A 19626-nucleotide genomic window follows, 5' to 3' on the forward strand; every position below is an offset into this window, starting at 1 on the left:
TTGTGTTGTACTCCTTTATGGTGTCAAGTGTGTATTCTCTTTAATCTTTCTTTTCATTTTCTGGTTGAAAAGTGTTTTGATATTAATGTCCAGAATTTTTTCTATAAGTTAAAGGGTAAAAATCATAATTATAGCTTAAAATAGAATCATTTGAAGTTACTAGGTTTTTCCTTTTTTAACCAATAATTTTAGTTCATACTTTCATAAGAAGAATTCTTTGATCAAGGCAGAAGTCCTAGCAAAAAGGAAAATCACACTTAAGTCTTTGAAGTTTAAATATAACCAATAGCTAATTATTCTTTACTGCTGTGGGAATTATTAGATAGTCAACTGATAGGTGGGTAGGTAGATAGGTAGGTAGGTAGGTACATAAGTAGACACTGAAAGATACACAGAAAGCTATCTGAAATATATCTTGAATATCTGTGTAATGCTTTTTCCCAATATTTGAACTCTATGTATGTATGTACATATGTGTGTGTGTGTATATATAATCATATACATAATCTTATATTTGATAAATACATCAAACATAGCAGAGGCTTCATATACCTTATTTATTCATGCACCATGAATATGTGAGGTCTGTCCAGAAAGTATCCAACCATGTAATATGAAAAATAAAGATATTTATTGAAGAAAATACATGATACAAGAAACAATGATGCCTTGGTCACCCTCAAAGTAGGCACCTTGGGACCTCACACAGTTCTCCCAGTCACCATTGGCTGCCCTGTCATATTTTCTGAATCTCATTGATGGTCTGAAATAACTTCCCTTTCAAAGGTGATTTTAGTTCTGGGAAAAGACAGAAGTCATAGGGTGCCAAATCTGGGCTGGAGAGGGGCCGAGTCACCTGAGTAATTTGATTTTTTGCCAAAAACTCTGCAGGAGAGACGCATGACCTGGTGTATTGTTAATTGCCAGTTGCCCATAGCTATGGCCTTCTGAATCATCCAAATAGTGTCTGCGAAGGAATGCTCAAGCTTAACACAAGATTTGATGCAGATGCATTGCTCTACTTTCTTAGTCAGTTTGAACACAATAGCCATAAAATACACATGTTCATTCAATGGCGTCTACTGCCCCCACTGACTAGTACAGTGAAGTCACTGTCTGCGCAGGAGCATTCCAGTCCACTCTCCTTGGCTGCCAGGTTACAGTAATGTCATGCAAACTGTTCTTGTTACATTAATGATGGCGGCCTTTTCTGGACAGACCTCATGTACATATATCCCACCCTGCTCTCCAAAAGAATTAAATGGCATGTAACAGGTGAAGCAATTGTTGAAGTCCTCATGCCTTAAAAACCCCAAACCACAAATGCAACCAAGCTGACAAAAATGGGAAAGGAGATCCCACCAAATTAACAAGACAGAGATAGAGGGTGGGACAAGAATCTGTTACCTGGTCCTGCCTGTCCTCTTGGGACAAGAATAGATTTCATTCTTTAGCTTCAACATGGGAATAGCAGTTAGGAGAGATGTGCAAAATACTTGAAACCAGATCAAAAGGATAGGAGAGTTAGGAGACTATGTATTTCCTGGGATGCTGTGTATATAAGCTTTTGATAGGTTTATGTCAGAACTTGGAAGAAAATTAAGAGAGTTAATATATTAATTAAACTAAATATGCAGCACAAAAAAATGCAACTTTTTACTCAACCACACACTTCACATCTTAAGATGACATTCAGTAACTTTTTAATATTGACTTGAATATATTACATTTAAATATTTTATTATTTGTAGACAGTCTTAGAGCAACATAATTAATTCCTTCCGTTCATAAAAAAACCTATAGTGAATTATTCTTTCAACTCAAGATTTTACCCTAGGATGACAAGACTCTGTTTAAAATCTAAAAACAAATGCATCTCTTGTTCACATTTATTTTTAAAAGGAGCCAAAAAGATAATCCCCTTTTCTGAATAATATATTTCATAAAGGTATTGAACATTCTTCAAAACTGCAGTGATAATTATAATAAAGGACAGAATTCATCTTATGTCACTTTCCCCCCATAGATCATACTAAATACATCCTCCTGAGTTTAATTTCAAGTCTCTGAAAAGGATGTAGTCTTAAGAAATTAGAGAGGAATTTAAGCTCCAATTTATAAACATAATTTTCTCACAAGGAAATAATTAGAGATCACATACTACACCCATATTTTAATTCAATATTCTAAAGAAACAACTTCTGAAAGAAAAACAGCAGGCAGGAGGCAGTGTGATGACAAATTACATTAAACAATATGATTACCTTTAGCCTCACTGCATGCTTTTCATTTCCCAGATCTTTATAAGACATGAAATGAAAACCCTCAATTGTCCAAGAGGTAGATGATGAACCAATTTTCCAAATGGAAATTGAGGCACTAATATGCCTCATCATAGGCTGCAAGGATGGTCAGCAGCAGAATCAAGATTAGAAGCAGGAGGAACTGGTTGCCATCGTACATATACATGGCTGCCCAAAACATCAGTGGAATGACCGGAATAATGTTGGTCCATTCTCAATGCCTGTGTTCCATCTTGCTCTTTGACATGCATAGCTGCTGGAAGTTTGAAACTCCATTTAAAGTTGACGGCACATCTATTCTCCAATGTCAAACCCATGAGATCAACAAGTGGAGTGGTTATGTACAGAGTTATCTCAGCCTTGGGAATGTAGGCTACATTAAAGCCACATAGAATATATTTCAATAAATGAGGTCAAAACATGAAAAGCAAAATTAAAGGACACCTAATGCACAAATGAAAATTAGTACTTCAGTTCAATGTCCCTACTGTTATTCTACAGAGATATTTATGAGTACAATTAAAAAATACATTTTTAAGCATTTGGATTTGAAATTTGACTCACATGTCTATGCTGTGAGCCTTGATCTGCCTGTTCCTAAATTAGGAGGGAGTAAACATAGTACACTTTTACTGTGTTTTACGTTGAACACATCTCTTTGTAGAATACAAAAAAAAAATGTATGCTTATCCACGGCAGATAGTTTACCAGTCTCCTCCTTCAGTCCTTTAATAGATTAAAGCACTGAAGAAAACTGGATTATTTCACCAAACAGTGGTATTAGCCAAACAAGAAATAGGGTCAGAATGGAGGGGCTCTTGGTAGGGGATGCTTTGTGGGAGATGCAGGAAAATGAACAACTTTATTGTCCTTTAGGCTTGTGAGAGTCACATCCGTGGGGGTGAAGCCCAGTTACCGCAGGAGCAGCCAGTACATTAGCGATACACTGACATAGATGACACACAGTGTTATCCAGTTTATTCTTGTGATTGGTGGCCTGCGGTTACCTGTCACATGGAGGATGACATTGGAAGAGAGATTGCCACTAGAGTTTTGGGCCCGAGCCACATAGAGGCCTGCGTCTGCCCCGCATACCTTCGGAATGAACACCGAATGTCTTGTCTCCTTGTGTGAAACCTGTAAGTGTCCATCTGCAGACAATTTCTGGCCCTTCTTGTACCTGAAGCAGAGAGTCAGTTTTTAAAGTCAGGATCATTGTTTATTCATATCATATCCAATTTCTAAAAACCAATGCAAATAAGCCCATTACCACTGCAATATTCTCTAGTATAAGCACGAACTTTGCAGCTACCACAAATTCCATTGGGGCCGCTTATCCTTCAAGCAGAGGTTGGCAGCTGGTGGCCAGAGAAATGCCTGATCGGCTCAGACCACGCTTTTTAAAAATCGATTTTTTTGACACCATTTAGAAATTGGAATGCTGCATATGAAAATTCAGATATCTAACCATTCTCAAAAAATAGGCCATCTGGTCACAATGGGGCACCACTTGCTCATGGCAATTATCTAGAATGGGAACTGGTCCCCCCCTATTTGGTCTCCCTCGTTCTTTCAGCTGCTATGGACCGGCAGCTTGTGATGTCTAGAATCTGCATTGGGTGATACTCCTCTGCCCCATTATATTCATCCCATAAGAGCCACATGAGAATACCAATGTGCTGTTTTAGAAGAAGGTACTTATTATAGAGCATTTCTTAGAGAAGTGAGTTGATTTAATTAATGAATTAATTTTTTTAGAAAAAAACTATTTCTTTTTTTATAAAACATATTTTTTAATTTAATTTTATTTTTTCAAATACATTTGTCTCAAATACATAATTAGAAATAGAAAAAAACTATTTCTAATTATAAAAGGCATTTATATATTTGGATTATTACTGTTAATGACATGTTTCTAAGAGTTTCCTAAGAACATGTGTGCTTAGCTGCATCTTTTTACAAAGCAAATAATTTGTTTATTTTTATTCTAGATTCTTGTTTTATTTATATCTATGTTCCTCTACATAAGATGTGTGACAAACCTGAATTGTTTTCTGTTCCCATTGCCTAAGTGATAACTTTGCATTTTTCTGAGTGTCCTAAGAATGTATGACATCTTGCCAATTGCTAATGGAACAAAATTGCAAATCTGAGGGCAAGATTTTTTTTATAATAGTTCTTCATTATTATAGTTGCAATAGTTCCTTAATAATATATACTAACTAAGATATTTGTTATGCGGACTAAAACAAGAAACACTTCAGACAACATTTTTCTTTAGTGTAAATTGATATTTAATGATGAATTAAATATCTTTTAAATTAATAAATATGAAATCCCTGATCTGTAAAAAGCATGCAATTGTAAAAACAGCAAAATAAATCAAAAGGCATATAAATGGATGCACTGTAGCACAAGTGCAGTTTCTTTTAATCCGAGAAACCAAAGTTTTCTCATAAATTCTTTAGATAACCGATTCACATTTCAAGTACCACCAGTGCGCACACACACAGTAGCTGAAACTAATAAATTAATATCTACTAAAACATTATGATAAAGAAATGTTATTTTACTTTAGAAATATAAACTCATTCCCACAAATTTGTAACTTTATCCTCAAATAAATCTACTTAAGGAGGAAAAATTTCTAAATGTTTAAAACTAATCCGAGTATTGAGAAAATTAAAACTGCCTTTACAACAATAGTACATGAATCAAAACTTGTATTCTGCAGTTTACTTTTATGAAATTAATAGGCTAAAATATAGTATCTCCATAGTGAAATCATAGTGTTCACAGCTCAGTTATTACATCTTTCAAAAATGGGTTTATTACCCGTCACTGGGAGTAACTGTGAAAAAAATACTTTTTATTCCATCTCTCACATTGAAGAAATGTATAAAAAGAAATCTTAGTGAAAGAAACAAATTCTACAAAAGTGACGTGAGTGAATACTTGGAAAAGAAGCTGAGATAGGTAAATGAAAGAAAAGGGGAAAACCCAAATTCTTAAGTTTTTTAATTAAATAAGAGATGTTAAACCACAAAATTTTCATGCTTATGTAAAAATAAACAATAGGAAAAAATTTCAACCCATTGTCTTCAGAAATGTGGAATGTTACACTGATAGAAAAATAGCACAACTAAGTCGCAGTGTTTTTGGAGTTCGTTAAATTATTATTTTATAAGGTTACTTTTTTTTTCCTTCAGGGTATTAGTCATGCCACTATTAAAATAAGAGTTGGGGGCTTGATGTGAGCTGGAGTCATGCAGAGCTGCAGTGTCGCAGGCTATTATTACCCGGCTGTCCCTAAACCTTTCAGTTAGAGCACGTGAATGACTTGCTCAGTGATTGAACTTGTTTCTCTTTAGGGCTTGTCATTATAGGCTACCCACCATGTCAGTGTAGGCTCTGGAAATCCTGTTACTTCGACTTCCAAAGTCACTGGAGAACCTTCCATGACAGTTACATTAGACAGGAGCCTGGAGAAATTAGGTGCCTGGCCAGCTAGGCTGACCACGCTGTTCTTTGCTGACGTACTTTTAACCTCTTCTCGGGGAACCATTTGCCTCTGATAGGCCCGGCTGGGGTCTAATTGAAACCCCAGGCCCGAGAAAGCATCCTGGGAAGCATGCAGCCTGTCTCGGGTTTTAGTGACATTATTATCAGCATGCATTTTCTCCCGTGTTTCTAGCAAACTTTCCTGAGCCTGCAGGTGTTGTTGTAAAGCTCTCTCATGCAGTTCACTCGGCATGCTCTCAGGGTGTTTAGCACTGATTTTGCTGATGGCTGTACTCTTTTCCAGAAGTCCTCTGGAGGTCAATGGGGGCTCAGCTTTGTAGTGGGGGTGAGGCTTCTCGAAATCACTTGAAAATGTTTCTCTCTTATCATCGCAAGTATCAGCAAAAGCAGCAGGTGGTGGGAGGCCAGATTCCGGGGCCTCCCCTGGACCGCTGGCCCCAGTCTGCATCCTGTGGCTGCTTATGTGAAGGCTGAGGGAGGGGCTGGCATGTTCCTCTACCTCCATGTCAGACGGGGCAAGGGGGGAATCGGGGCTCCCGGGGAGTGGAGGCAAGGAGATGTCATCGGGTGAGACACACTCGTGTTCTTCTCCTGAAAGCATGTCCGCAGGCAGGAGCGGGCCTCGGGCACCGCCCCCTTTGCCAGAGGAGAGCTGCTGCAGGCCCTCTCCTGCTCCGTTGATGGCCAAAATATCCGTTACCTGCACCTGCTCCTTCAAAACAGAAAGCCAAAGCTTTGCATTAGTCATTGAGTTTCCTTTTTCCATGTCTCAGACTCAACGTCAGAGACACAACTTGAGAAAAGCTACAGTGAGGTGGAGCTTGGGGCCCTGGCTCCAGCGTTACAGAACTTGAAACCATTTGTCTATTTCACCCGGGGAACAGTTCCATTCCATGATGAGGGAATCGGTAAACTGACCTCCAGTATCTGAGTGAAATGTGATAGACCTTGCGAAATAGAAGAGAGGAAAGCGTAGTTATCATCTCTAATGGAGGGTGGACTAGATAAATGTCTTTTCAAATCATAATCTGAGGAGTCTCCTCTCACCAGCCAATTCTGCTTTGGTTTAGTTGCCTGCACTCCAGGTGAGCACAGATCCCAAACATCAGAAGCTCCCTTGTTAGGTGGTCTCTCGGACTCTACGAGAATGATCCCTCTCCCTTCTCAGGAAAGCCATTGTTTTTATTTTATTTTTTTATTATGGTAAACTAGATGTAGCATAACATTTACCATTTTTCCGTTTTTAAGAGTACAATTAAGTGGCAGTAAATCCATTCATAATATTGTGCAACCATCATCGCCAATCATCTCCAGAACTTTTTCATCTTTCTGCAGTGAAACACTGTGCCCTTCAGACACTAATTCTCCATTCTCCCTCCCCCCAGCTCCTTCTACTCCCTATCTCTATTCGACAGCTCTAGGTATTTCATACAGAGAAAATCATTTTTAATGACTAGTTTTATTTTCTTAAAGCCCCTTAGTTTTATTCTCACATTGAAAAACACCTACTGAAGAGCCTATGGTATACTCGGCCCTGCTCCTGGCACTGGAGAGAAATGATGAATACAGTAAATACAGCCTCTGCCTTCGGGGAGATGATAGTTTAGTGTGGGATGTAGATATTAACTGGACTGTCCCATAGTGCGACCTTTCACAACAAAACACACCAAGATACAATAGAGGAACACCTGCCACTTACTTTCTGTCCCACATGGTGTGTAAGTCATGCTGGGAGACCATAAATAGCAGCACAACACTACTGCTCACACTGTTCTGTTATTTCTTCTCACTAATCCACTTCCACCTCTGGCTTAAGAAGAGGCTCAAATATACTCTCTGGCAAAGGCTCAAGAGAACAGTGAAACTGAAAGGGAGCTCATCAATCCCAACTTGCTTCTTCTACATATTCTTCTTTTTGTGCTTTTCTTCAGCATTCTGGTTGTATTTTTACTTAAATAACCATTACTAGTTTTTGTCCCATTGCTACACAGGCATATAAGAAAGCTACGTCTTGCCTTAGCTTTGAGTTCTTCATTTTAGCATGCAGTCCTGCTCCTGACATACTTTATAAGTGATTTTTGAGAACTAAGTGTGTGTTTAGGTTGAAGATTGGAAGTAAAAATAAAGCAGTGCTCCTTCTACAAGCTGACAGACATGACTTGTTTTCAGGGAAATTATAAACCCAACGTAGAGAAAGTGTGTCTGTGTTTTTTTTCCTCCAGCAATTTAATAGAAGTTTAAATTCTGGGTCTAAAAGCCAGAAGTTCTTAATAGTCCCTCTCATTATAAACAAACAAACAAACAAAAAACAAACATACATCCAGTAGGGAATGCCTCTCTTTCTTTTGGTCTTTCTACTACAACTTAGCTCTGCCTCTCTTTTTATTTCTTTCTGAAAGTAGAATGTTGATTTGTCTTTTCAGGGGGGCGTTGACTCAACTTCTTATTCAGTCTAAAAATCTCCTCTATGACATCTGGCAGCCTTTGTTTGAACACTTTTCCTGAAGAGTGTCTTCTTTGAAAATATTTTTATGTTTTCTCGTGTCAAGAATATCTTTCTCTATTTAGCAAAGGGCTGCCTTCCCTTGGAATCCACCAGTGGATCTGAACGGGCCTCCTGGAGTGACAGGGATGTCCACCTGCTCTCCCTTTAAAACAGCCCTTTGACTAGCTGGAGAATTGCCCCCACAACCCCTCAGTCTCTTTCTTTGCGCTGAAAATCTCCCAGTCTTCTGCCTTAACTCCTGGAACGTCTATCATCTATCATCCTGATCACCATCCGGAAGGCCCGGCTGCTTCTGGGCTTAAGCTGCTTCACAGGAAAGCAGGTATATTTGCCCAGCAAAGGATCATCCAGGGGCAGGCAACTCCTTAATGACTTCTTTGAGTAACCTATGCCTCTCCAGAAAATAATAATGTTTTTAAAATGACTGAAAATTTTCAAAAAGGGAGAGAAACTTGAATAAACGTCCTGGCTAGTCTCCCCACTCTTCACTCCCTCCTGAATGGGAACTGACTGACTTGCTTGAGGGTTTAGAAGAAGAGACTGAAGAATCTTAGCTCTGTCTCTTTCATGTTCTCTCTTCTGGATCGGCCTTCTACCAAACGGGTACATTTGCATTGGCTGCAAGGCATGAAACACCCCCCCCCCCCACCAGGAAGCCTGTGGCTGTCTAGTATACACCCAAGTGGCTAGGTAGACAAACCTATCTAAATCAGAAACGAAATTTTGGGAGACCCTCTAGATAAATCTGAGTCATGTCCTCCAGTCCAGCTTTTCCTGGTTATTGATTCCTGACTGCTGTATCTCACTTTCAGATGGTGCCAATCTCAAGAACGTAATCCAAGAATATTATTTTTTCATTCTGTACAATTCCTAAAGTATAAAAATACTTGCTGCAGAAAATAACACTACCAGATTACTTCTACTGACAATAATAATGAGTTTTCCAAAACTTTTTTAGAAACTTTTCAACTTATTAATATTCCCCATAAATATGTTTATTTCCATTATTTGTTTACTTTCCAGAATGCAAAGCAATCAGTAGAATCATCATCTCCTTGATCTATATATGTTTTTATTAAAGTTACAGTATTAATTCTTTTTTGTTTATTTTTTTTATAAGAACCACATGGGACTATTGATTCACACTGAGTTTTTAATCAACTAAAATCTCCTACTTTCTCTGTCCATTAATACCATTGATAAAAATGTTGAACATGACACAGGTCAGGACAAGGCCAGCTGTCTCCCAGGGCAAGGCAAGCCGTCCAGGTTGACGCTGATGAACTACTAGACACTCCTGGGTACAATTACAACCCTGCCAAACTCTTGCTCAGTCCACATTTTTCCACTTACCTTAAGAGAGATACCATGAGTGTGTTTATCCAATGTCTTCCTGAAACCATAATAAATTTTGCCTATGGCACTAACCTAAAACTGCCCAGTAAACAATCATCTCAGAAAGCAAAATAAGGTGAGTTTAATTTAAGTTTTCCTGAGTTAATCATGCTGGCCTTTGGCATTTCTACCTTTAATTTCAAATGAAAATAAGCTTTTAGTTTTTAGATCATTATGGAATTTTATATAAATTCCTTTTAAATCTCACTGAGTTATACTTTCCTGGGTCTGCTAGTTCTTCCTTTATGAAAATGGTTCTGAAACATTCACAAATGCCAACTATTTTTTCACATTTTCCTACCATGAAACCATTTTTTGCTGTCAGTAGAAAAAACTGTGTGTGTGTTTCTAGAAAAAGGGTGATTAATCTATATATCTCAACATGGATAGGTCAGATTGGCATCAATCTGATAAATTCTGGAAAAAAAGGGTGGAAAATTCTTATCGAATTCACCACAGCACAGCTCACTCACCATGTGTTTCTCTGATTGCCTTGGTTGCTCTTTGTCTTTTTTTATTGATTCCCTTTTCCCCACTTCTAACTATATAGAGAAGATTACATTCTCAAATCTCTACATACTTCGCCCTCAAAGATTTCACCCACTTTCACATCTAATGACCAGTTAACATTTTAAATATTATTATTATTATTTTTATCCTCACTTGAGGACATGCTTATTAATTTTAGAGAGCGGGGAAGGGAGGGGGAAAGAGAAAGAAACATCAATGGGTTGTCTCTTGTATGCACCCTATGTGGACCAAACTCACAACCCAGGCAGGTGTCCTGACCGGGAGTCAAACCCACCACCTTTCAGTTTACAGATCGATGCTCCAATAAACTAAACCACACCGCCAGGACATGGCCAGTTAACTTTTAATTAGTCCTAAGCCTGTAGCTTCAGACCTTATCTCTGTCAGGATTTCTGAACTTTCAGTTCCATTAATGAACATAATCACTTGGATTTACAATTATTTCCATGTAGGCAAACACAATGAGTGTCTGGACGACAGAATATGATGATATTCTACATGCACTGAACTGAGTGTATAGCACCAGTCCTTAAAGTACATAAGGCAGGAAGCCATCCATCTATGTGGTAAATTTAAGAAAACACCGCAAGACTTTACCTTCCAAAATACCTCAATAGATAGTCTTATCTTGGGCTAAATAAAATTAAATGAAGCTAAGTAGAAGTAGAGAAAGAAAGATATTGAACACAGGGCTTAGCCTATAAAAGACCTTTTTGGGATTTGGAAGGAGCTTTGAGCAACCAAGGAGTGACTTGACACATTTGGGCACGTGGGTGGACAAGAAAAAAGAGAGCAAAAATGTGGTGAACAATGTTTTTTCTTTCCAACTTTTTTCAAAGTAATTGTCTCAAGGACACCTGTCTCCCAGGTAACCAGAATTAGAGGAGGAGGATCCAGGGACTGCCCTCAGTCTGATAAGAGCACTCCACTGAATTGTTTGGTATAGAAGTAATTCTATGCTATTGCTTTGATAATCATATGTAAACAGATGAATGCAAAGAGGAGGGAGGTCTGGCGTGGGAATCTACAGTATCCTTACAGAACAGCATATTTCCATGCATCAGTTCCTGGGAGCTCCATTTGTTCCTGTGGAAAGAGTCACATGGCTGCATTTCAGAGCAACTGGGCTGCCTGCCCAGTTCTGACACTATTTTTCTGTAGTTTTTGGAGGGCAAAATGTTTAATCTCTTTTGGCCTCAGTTTCCTCAACTGTAAAACGAGATTTGATCAGATGATTGTTAAATCCCTTCCAGCGCTAGAATCCTATAACTCTTAATTGTTGGCATCACAAGCCTTCACCTTCTACTGAACAGTTCTGTGACTTTAGGCGAGCCTCTTAATACTCTGTGCCTCTGTTTAACCTGAGTTTTCACATATTATTGTGGATTTAGCTTCGGTCCTCACCTTGGGGATAAAATACCATCACTAATCTGTTAGCAGCGCAATGACCATTACATTGACTGAATTGCCTAATTCCACCTGCTGCATTTTTGGGTCAGAAAAATGAGAAGCACTTGACTATTTCCAGGAGAAAATCTTGTGATTAACACATTCTTGTAAGAGTTTGGTGGAATTGTTCTGAATTACGTCATTTTTCTGAGGAAAATCAACACAAATTAAGGGTGTCAAAATTGAACTCAATGATACCTCAACAACATTTAACCTGTCCACATGGTGTTTGGATGAATTATTACATCGGACCTACAGTATAAACGACAGAGATAGTCAGAGGGTAAATGAGGTTGAGATGTTTAACAGTGAAGACTACTGTTGCCCTTTCGTTCTGATTTCTGTACCAACTGTACCAGAATGTATATGCGAAATTATGTCAGTGAGGGTTCTCGACAGCTACAATTGTGGACCTTCACCTTCATCCCAAATAACTGGTGAGCTATCATGTTGTTTTATTTATATTAAAATAAAAACAACTTTTCAGTGAAAATAAATCTTCTTTTTTAATTATTGAAAAGAACTTGACCCTGACAACAGGGTGGTGATTGCTGAGGGGAGGGGAGGATAAGGGGACAAAATGGTGATGGAAAAAAAAATAATAAAGATTATATATTAAAAATTTAAAAAATAAAAATAAATAAAAGCAAGAAAACTGTTTTGATTAAATATAAATGCGTGTGTTTGCTTTGGTCGCAATAACTTTCATTTTTAATCTTGGTAAATATTTGGTTGGCAATGTAGAGAAATGTGCATAATTTTAAAAAATATGATGTTGGATTTAGTATCTTTTAGAAACTTAATTAAGAAAATGTGATATGTTTAATATTATTCTTTATTATTTTCTAGTAGGTTTTAGTTATGAGGGTGGTTTCAGCTGCCTTATGAGGGTGATTTTTGCTCTCCAGGGGATATTTGAAAATTTCTATAGACATTTTTGGTTGTTACAAGTGGGTGTGGTGAGGGGGAGTAACTACTTGAAATCTAGTGAATAGAGACTAGAGATGCTGCTAAACATCCTACAATGAACAGCACAGCCCAAACAACAAAGAATTCTCTGGGCCAAAATATAAATAGTATTGAGGTTGAAAAATCCTGATTTAGACCAATCAGAATAACCAAAGACTAAGATATAAGACTAGTGTCCTACAAGATGACCAATTTGGCAGTTTTCCTTTGCCTTTGAGAAGAACCAAGGTGTAAGTGCCTCAAGGTCACCCCACAGAAAAAGGCAGCTTGCTCACTGGTTCTTGCTGCCCAGTGGCAGTGTAATCGAGCTAGATCTTTACATACATTTAACCTGTGGAAAAGGACCTATAAACAAGCTCTAGGAACTGTATTGACTTCAAGGAAAGGTAACTATTTCCCCATGAGATAAGTACACAAGTGGAGAGATTTTCTTTTTTTAAGACTTGAGACACAAGAAATATATTTTATTAATTTGGGGCAGTTGAGAATATCGTTGATTCTGCCTGTCCTCTCAGTTCCTTGGCAGAGGGAGCAGGCAGCTTGGCAAAGCAAAAAGTCCAGAGGTAATTATAGTCCAGCAGCTATGAATAGCGAGTGACCGACTTAGGCGGAAAATCCAAAATGATGTGATTTAAATAATATGTTTGATATCATGATACATTTGCATTTTGTGAGTATTTGCAGTTTTTGCTACATGCTTAATTTATCTGTAATGCATAGGTTTTAAAATAATTTAAACACTTCTCCAAATAGTTTAGTATTTATATTTTAGTTGGATACTTTATTTTTGTGCCTAGAAATACCTTAAAGGCAGATTCAATGGGAACAAGATACAATCTCATTTCATGTGGCAAGGTTTTCTAACAAAATCATAGCTTGGTGGTGTAATAAAGAGGGAGAAGTAAAATCTAAAGTTGGGATTGACTAGAAAAGGACAATGGGAAAGGCAGCTGAAGACGGGACACACAGAGGTGGTTTGGGGTGACAGTTTCATGTTTGAATGGCTGCCCCAATGTCACTGCACAATGCTGTGGTTCCAGTATTCATTAGGAGGGGCTCAGAGGTAAAGAGCATAGAGCGAAAGGACTAAGGAAGGTGCAGAAAGGCGGTAAGGGATGAGGACACTCACACTGCGCTTACATAAGGAGATTTCGTTCAGATACGTGAGAAGGCTTCAGTTCACTTTTTTTTTTTCTTTTTTTGCAATGTACAATGACTTGAACCCCAGAACAGAAGCAATCAGTAGCTGAGGCTACATAGTTTTCTTTACCTTATTCAATTCTTCATTGAATATTGTCCGCTTATTCCTTACTGGTTCTTTCAATAGGTCGATGCAATCATCATGGAAGTCTTCTGAATTCAGATTCCTCTTTAAAACGTCTCCCTGCTAAACAAAGGGATAGTCAGTGAGAGCCTGGGCCAGAGAAGTTGGAGGAATAGCACCACATATTAATCATGTGGAAGAAAATAGGCCCCTTGCAACCTGTTAGTAAATGTATTCTACAAGAGACTGATGTACTCCCATCATGTGACTTATAAAATTATCCCTCCAAGCTCACAGTTGCCCTCTGCGAGACATGACAATGTACAACATAAATGGGAGGGATGTTGCAGACAATGGAGAGCAAAGCATCAGAGGATGCAGCAATTTTCATGTTGTGTTATCAGGAGTCAGGAGAACAAACAGATCCTCAGGAGGCGAGGTGGAGGTGGGGAGGAAGTGACAAATGTTGAAAAAGTGAAGATGTATAGCACATTCATACATTACTGGTGGCATTATAATTGTAAAACATTTATGGAATATATATATATTAGAAACACTAACAACTGATATTGTTTCATTCATATATATATAATGTTATATATATAATTATATACATATTATGTATATATATAAATTTATATATAATATATAAATATAAATAAATATATATAATTTATATATTATATTAATATAATTTATATTATAATAATATATAATTTATAATATATAAATTATCTTATTAAATTTATATTTATATATTTATATAAATTTATATAAATCTATATAGATTTATTTATTTATATATTATGTATATAAAATAATATATAAATATATAAATATAAAATAATATATAAATATATAAAAATATATAAATATATAATAAATATATATAAATATATAAATATATAAAAATATAAAAATAAATCTATATAGATTTATTTATATATTATTTATATAAGATAAAATATAAATAAATATATAAATATATAAAAATTTTTATATATAAAAATTATTTATATAAGATAAAATATAAATAAATATATAAATATATAAAAATTTATATATACATAAATTATATATAAATATATAAATTTATAAATTATATATTATTAAATTTATACTTATATACTTATATATTATATATTTAAATATATATATTTTTATACTATATATATTTAAACAATATATATAGTTTCATTCATATATATAATGTTATAAATATATAAATATAAATATATATTTACACTATATATAGTTTCATTCATAAAAATATAATGTTATATATATATATATAAAAAACATTAATAATTGTATACCCATTCACCCAAATCTGGAGAATTCATGCATAGGTAATAACAGAAAAGAAAGAAAAAGCTATATGCATGAAAAAGTTTATTGTACTGTTATTTAAAATGGTAAAGAAGTTAAAAAAAATCTAGATTCTTAACCAAAGGAAAAAGATAATTTGGTTGAATTAAAAGGGTAGCAAAACATTTTGAGGGAAACTGGTATTGCAATTTAAAAAATGGAAATTTATACAGAAAAAAATGGTTGCTGGAAATTCTGCTGTGAACTGGGAGAGCGTCACTTCGTCTCAATAGGAAGAACAATCACAAGGACAAGCACGGGTGTCTTCACATGCAACCCTAATGCTTGGAGTTAGGTTTCACTATTTCCGCCATCTCACAGATCAGGAAACTGAGACTCAAGAAGATTAAATAATTTACGCAATAGCAAACATCCAATAATCTGACAAGTTGGCATTTCTGGGCTGCTGGGTCTGACTCTAGAGCCTGTGCTCTTAATCACCTCACCATTCTCTCCGTCTTTACCAGTTCTTTCAGCCAGTTGTAAAAACAGCACTAATAAACCCAGTTTTTAACATGATATAGAAAAAAATATGTGTGTATATATATATATATACACATATATATATATAGTCTCTTTTAAGTGGATTTTGCCTAGAGATAGACAAACATATTTTCTATATAGTTTTCATCATTGATTTTCTTTTTTATAAAATTTTTTATTGAATTCACAGGGTGACATTGGTTAATAAAATTATATAGGTTTCAGATGTACAATACTATAATACATTGTCTGTACACTGCACTGTGTGATCACCACCTCAAGTCAAGTTCTCCCATCACCATTTACCCCCGCTTTACCCTCTCTTACTTCCTCCCATCAACCTTTGCCTCTGGTAATTACCATACTGTTGTCTGTGTAAATGAGTCTTTTTTCTTTGCTTAATCCCTTCACCTTTTTCATCCAGCTTCCCAGCCCTCCTCTCCTCTGACAGCTGACAGTTTGCTCTCTATAGCTTTGTGTCTGTTTCTACTTTGTCAGTTTATTTTGCTCATTAGTTTCCATAAATAAGTGAAATCATATGGTACTTATCTTTCTCTGACCGGCTTATTTCACTTAGCATAATATTCTCTAGATCTATCCATGCTGTGTATAAGGTAAGATTTCCTTCTTTTTATGGCCAAGTATTATTCCTTTGTGTAAATGTACCACAGCTTTTTTGTCCACTCATCTACTGATGGGCACTTGGGCTGCTTCCAAATCTTGGTAATTGTATCAATAAATGATGCTGCAATGAACATAGGGACGCATATATTCTTTTGAATTAGTGTTTCAGATATATTCCCAGAAGCGGAACTGCTGGGCCACAAGGCAGTTCCACGGGGGATGAACCGATCTGCATTATCAGTTGTATTTTTATTCACTAATAATGAACTATCAGAAAGGGAAACTAAGAGAACGATCCCAGTGACAACTGCATCAAAAACAAAGAAACAAACAAAAAAACCCTAGGAGTAAATTTAACCAATAATGTAAAAGACCTGTACTCAGAAAATTATAAGATACTGAAGAAATTGAAGAAGATGCAGCTAATTGGAAGTATATAGTATGTTCATGGATAGAAAGAATGAACATCATTAAAGTGTCTTTACTACCCACAGCAATCTATAGATTCAATGCAATTTCTATCAATATACCAATAGTGTATTTCATAGAACTAGAATAAATATTCTAAAAAATTATGTGGAACCACAAAAGACCCTGAATAGCCACAGCAATCTTGAGAAAGAAAGTTGGAGGAACCACATTACCTGATATCAAACTATATTACAAAGCCATAGTAATCAAAATAGCATCGATTTTCTATTCCATAAATGATGCTAATGATTAGTTTAATATTCCCTTGAAGTTAAATGTTCAATGAATATAATGAAGATTAGTTCTATTTTCTCTGGGGCCACAATATGGAAGGTGGAAAAACTTAAATTCATTATTTGTGGACAAAAACGTAAGGCTACTTAATACAGATTTTAGTCTGATTTTAATGGCATACATTTATCCTTTAGGATATGATCCATGAAAATGTAAATGAGACACCTTAACTGTGTTCAGCCTGCATTCTCTGCAATGTTTTTTACTGCAGTGATGGAAAAGAAACAGAATTAATTGTCAAAAACACCCAGATAATTATGTTAGAAAGCTGTGAAACAAATGTGCACATTTTGTTCCTTGAGATTTTCCTTTAGAATATCTTTCCACCAGAAGGCATTTGATCAACACATCTTTATTTATATCATTTGAAAATACATATTTTGAGAAGACATTACCTTCAGCTTTTCTTCGAGCTCTGTGAGAGAACAACATAATTCAGTAATAGATTCAAGAACTTCTTTGTGTTTTGCCACTATTTTTTCAACATATTTCTGCCCTTCTTCAAAGCCTGGGTAGGACAATGAATAAAATTATTTTTATTTTTATTTTATTTTTAATTTTAGTTTTAATTTTTAAAAGTCAAATCCTTGGCAGAAAAAAAAACCCCATTAATTTATTTCCCCAGTGTTTGGTGTAAGGGCTGGTAAATAGCAAGTGCTTAATAAATACATGTTGAGCAGATAAATAAATGAAGGCATTGTTATGGGCTGAATTGTGAATTTCCAAAAATTCATATGCTGAAGTCCCAATCCCCAGTATTTTAGAATGTAACCATTTTTGTAGATAAGGTTTTCAAAATGGTAATTAAGATAAAAAGAGGCCATTAAGGTGGGGCCCTGATCTAATATGACTGGTGCCCTTATAAGAACTGGGAGAGACAACAGGGCTATGTGTGCCCAGAGGGGTGTCCACGTGAAGAGGTGGCCAGAGGGTGGCCACCTGCAGGCCGAGCAGAGAAGTCTCAGGAGAAACCAACGCTGACAGAACCCTGCCTTTCAGCCTCCAGAACTGGAGGAAATAAATCCCTGTTGTTTAAGCCACCCAGTCGGTAGCATTTTGTTATGGCAGCCCAAGGAAACTAACACATACATGTTCAACCTTTCTTGCTGCATTTACCATATCATGATTTCTAAGGCTAGACCGTGGATTCCTGAATGAAAGAACTAGATTTTATTCGTCTTTCTATCAGTTAGAGCTCCTAGTGCATAATGGTTATTCAAAAAATCTTTGAGATAAGTTTACTGGCATTAAAATTCTGGGTTTCAGGAACGTTTGGGTGGCTTGCAAGAGTTGATATAATATTCCTAAAGTATCTTATTCAATGCGAAGTTTTAAGAATACATAACACCCATACTAAACAGAAAAAGACTCATGCTGTTTATATATTCATTCAATGATTCATTTATTCATCAAATATTTGTTAAGCACTTGGTATGTACCATGAAGCGGTGAACTAATAGGCAAAATCCCTTTTCTAATACAGTTTATATTTTGGTAAGGAAAGGCAGAAAACAGACCAATAACTATAATATGTTGGTTGATAATAAAGATCGGGAATACAAAACAAAGCAGGATACAGAATCATGCATGATGGGAGGGAAATGAGTCTTGTGAGTACTTACCATATCCTAAAATTGAATAGGCACGGAAATACAGTGATAAAGTATACTTCCCGTGCCCTCAACAAGCTTATAGTCAGCAGGGAAAACACAAATAAACAGGCAATTATACTGCAGCATGAAAAATATAATAATAGAAGAAAATATATACAGGGCTATGAGAGCAGAGTGCCTTCAAAATTTCGTGGTGCAACTTTTACAGTAACAATAGTAAGAATGCAACATCACGTTAGCTTTCATTCATTTTTCAATCTATATTTTATTATTTTATGTTTCTACTCTTTATTGGGGGAAATCTTTAACAATTCATACCTGATAAATTAATGTTAGTACAGTATATATCATCCTACAAATTTTTAGAGAAAATGTCCCTCTGGCAGCAGCTGTGGCAGCCAAAGCAAGCATTTTGTAACCCCCGTTGCTATCTTCTTTTTGGGCTGAATTTGCCTGGTCACTGGGATAAGACTTGGTCTCGTAATTAACAATACCAGGGAATCCGTGGAACTTATTCCTCAGCGCCCTCAAGGACTGCCATTGTCAGGAGGTTCCTTAAGTGGGGGTCTCCTTTAGATAGAAGGACTTCTCAGATAACACAGCTAACAACTGACCTTTCCTAGTCATGGAGAAGAGGAGAGGAGAACCCATGAGATGATCATTTTAGTTTTCCCATTTATTCCACAAGTGAGAGGAAGGCAAGAGAAAATTTTCCAGCTCTTTCTTATATGTACGAACCATAACCCTCATAGAAATGAGATGGCTGAAGACTTCAGTCTTAGCTTGATATTTAAAGTATTATGGGAGTTTTTATGTTTTTCAAGGAATCATGCT

The 19626-nt window shown here is 36.2% G+C and overlaps 1 protein-coding gene across 1 annotated transcript in view; it reads right to left on the bottom strand.

Annotated features, from left to right (window-relative positions):
- Positions 1 to 2970: 2970 nt before the first annotated feature.
- CCDC141 (coiled-coil domain containing 141) overlaps positions 2971 to 19626 on the bottom strand; it is a 156079-nt gene continuing 139423 nt past the window's right edge. The window contains exons 21-24 of the mRNA XM_054562630.1: positions 17575 to 17687; positions 13946 to 14062; positions 5699 to 6537; positions 2971 to 3483 (exon numbers count right to left, since the gene is read on the bottom strand). Of these exons, the coding sequence (XP_054418605.1) occupies positions 3216 to 3483; positions 5699 to 6537; positions 13946 to 14062; positions 17575 to 17687 (1337 nt within the window). The 3' untranslated portion in view covers positions 2971 to 3215. The remainder of the gene's footprint in view (positions 3484 to 5698; positions 6538 to 13945; positions 14063 to 17574; positions 17688 to 19626) is intronic.

This window comes from Pteronotus mesoamericanus, unplaced genomic scaffold (genome assembly GCF_021234165.1).
Source record: "Pteronotus mesoamericanus isolate MK-2021 breed Mesoamerican mustached bat unplaced genomic scaffold, CSHL_Meso_final scaffold_651, whole genome shotgun sequence".
NCBI lineage: Eukaryota > Metazoa > Chordata > Mammalia > Chiroptera > Mormoopidae > Pteronotus > Pteronotus mesoamericanus.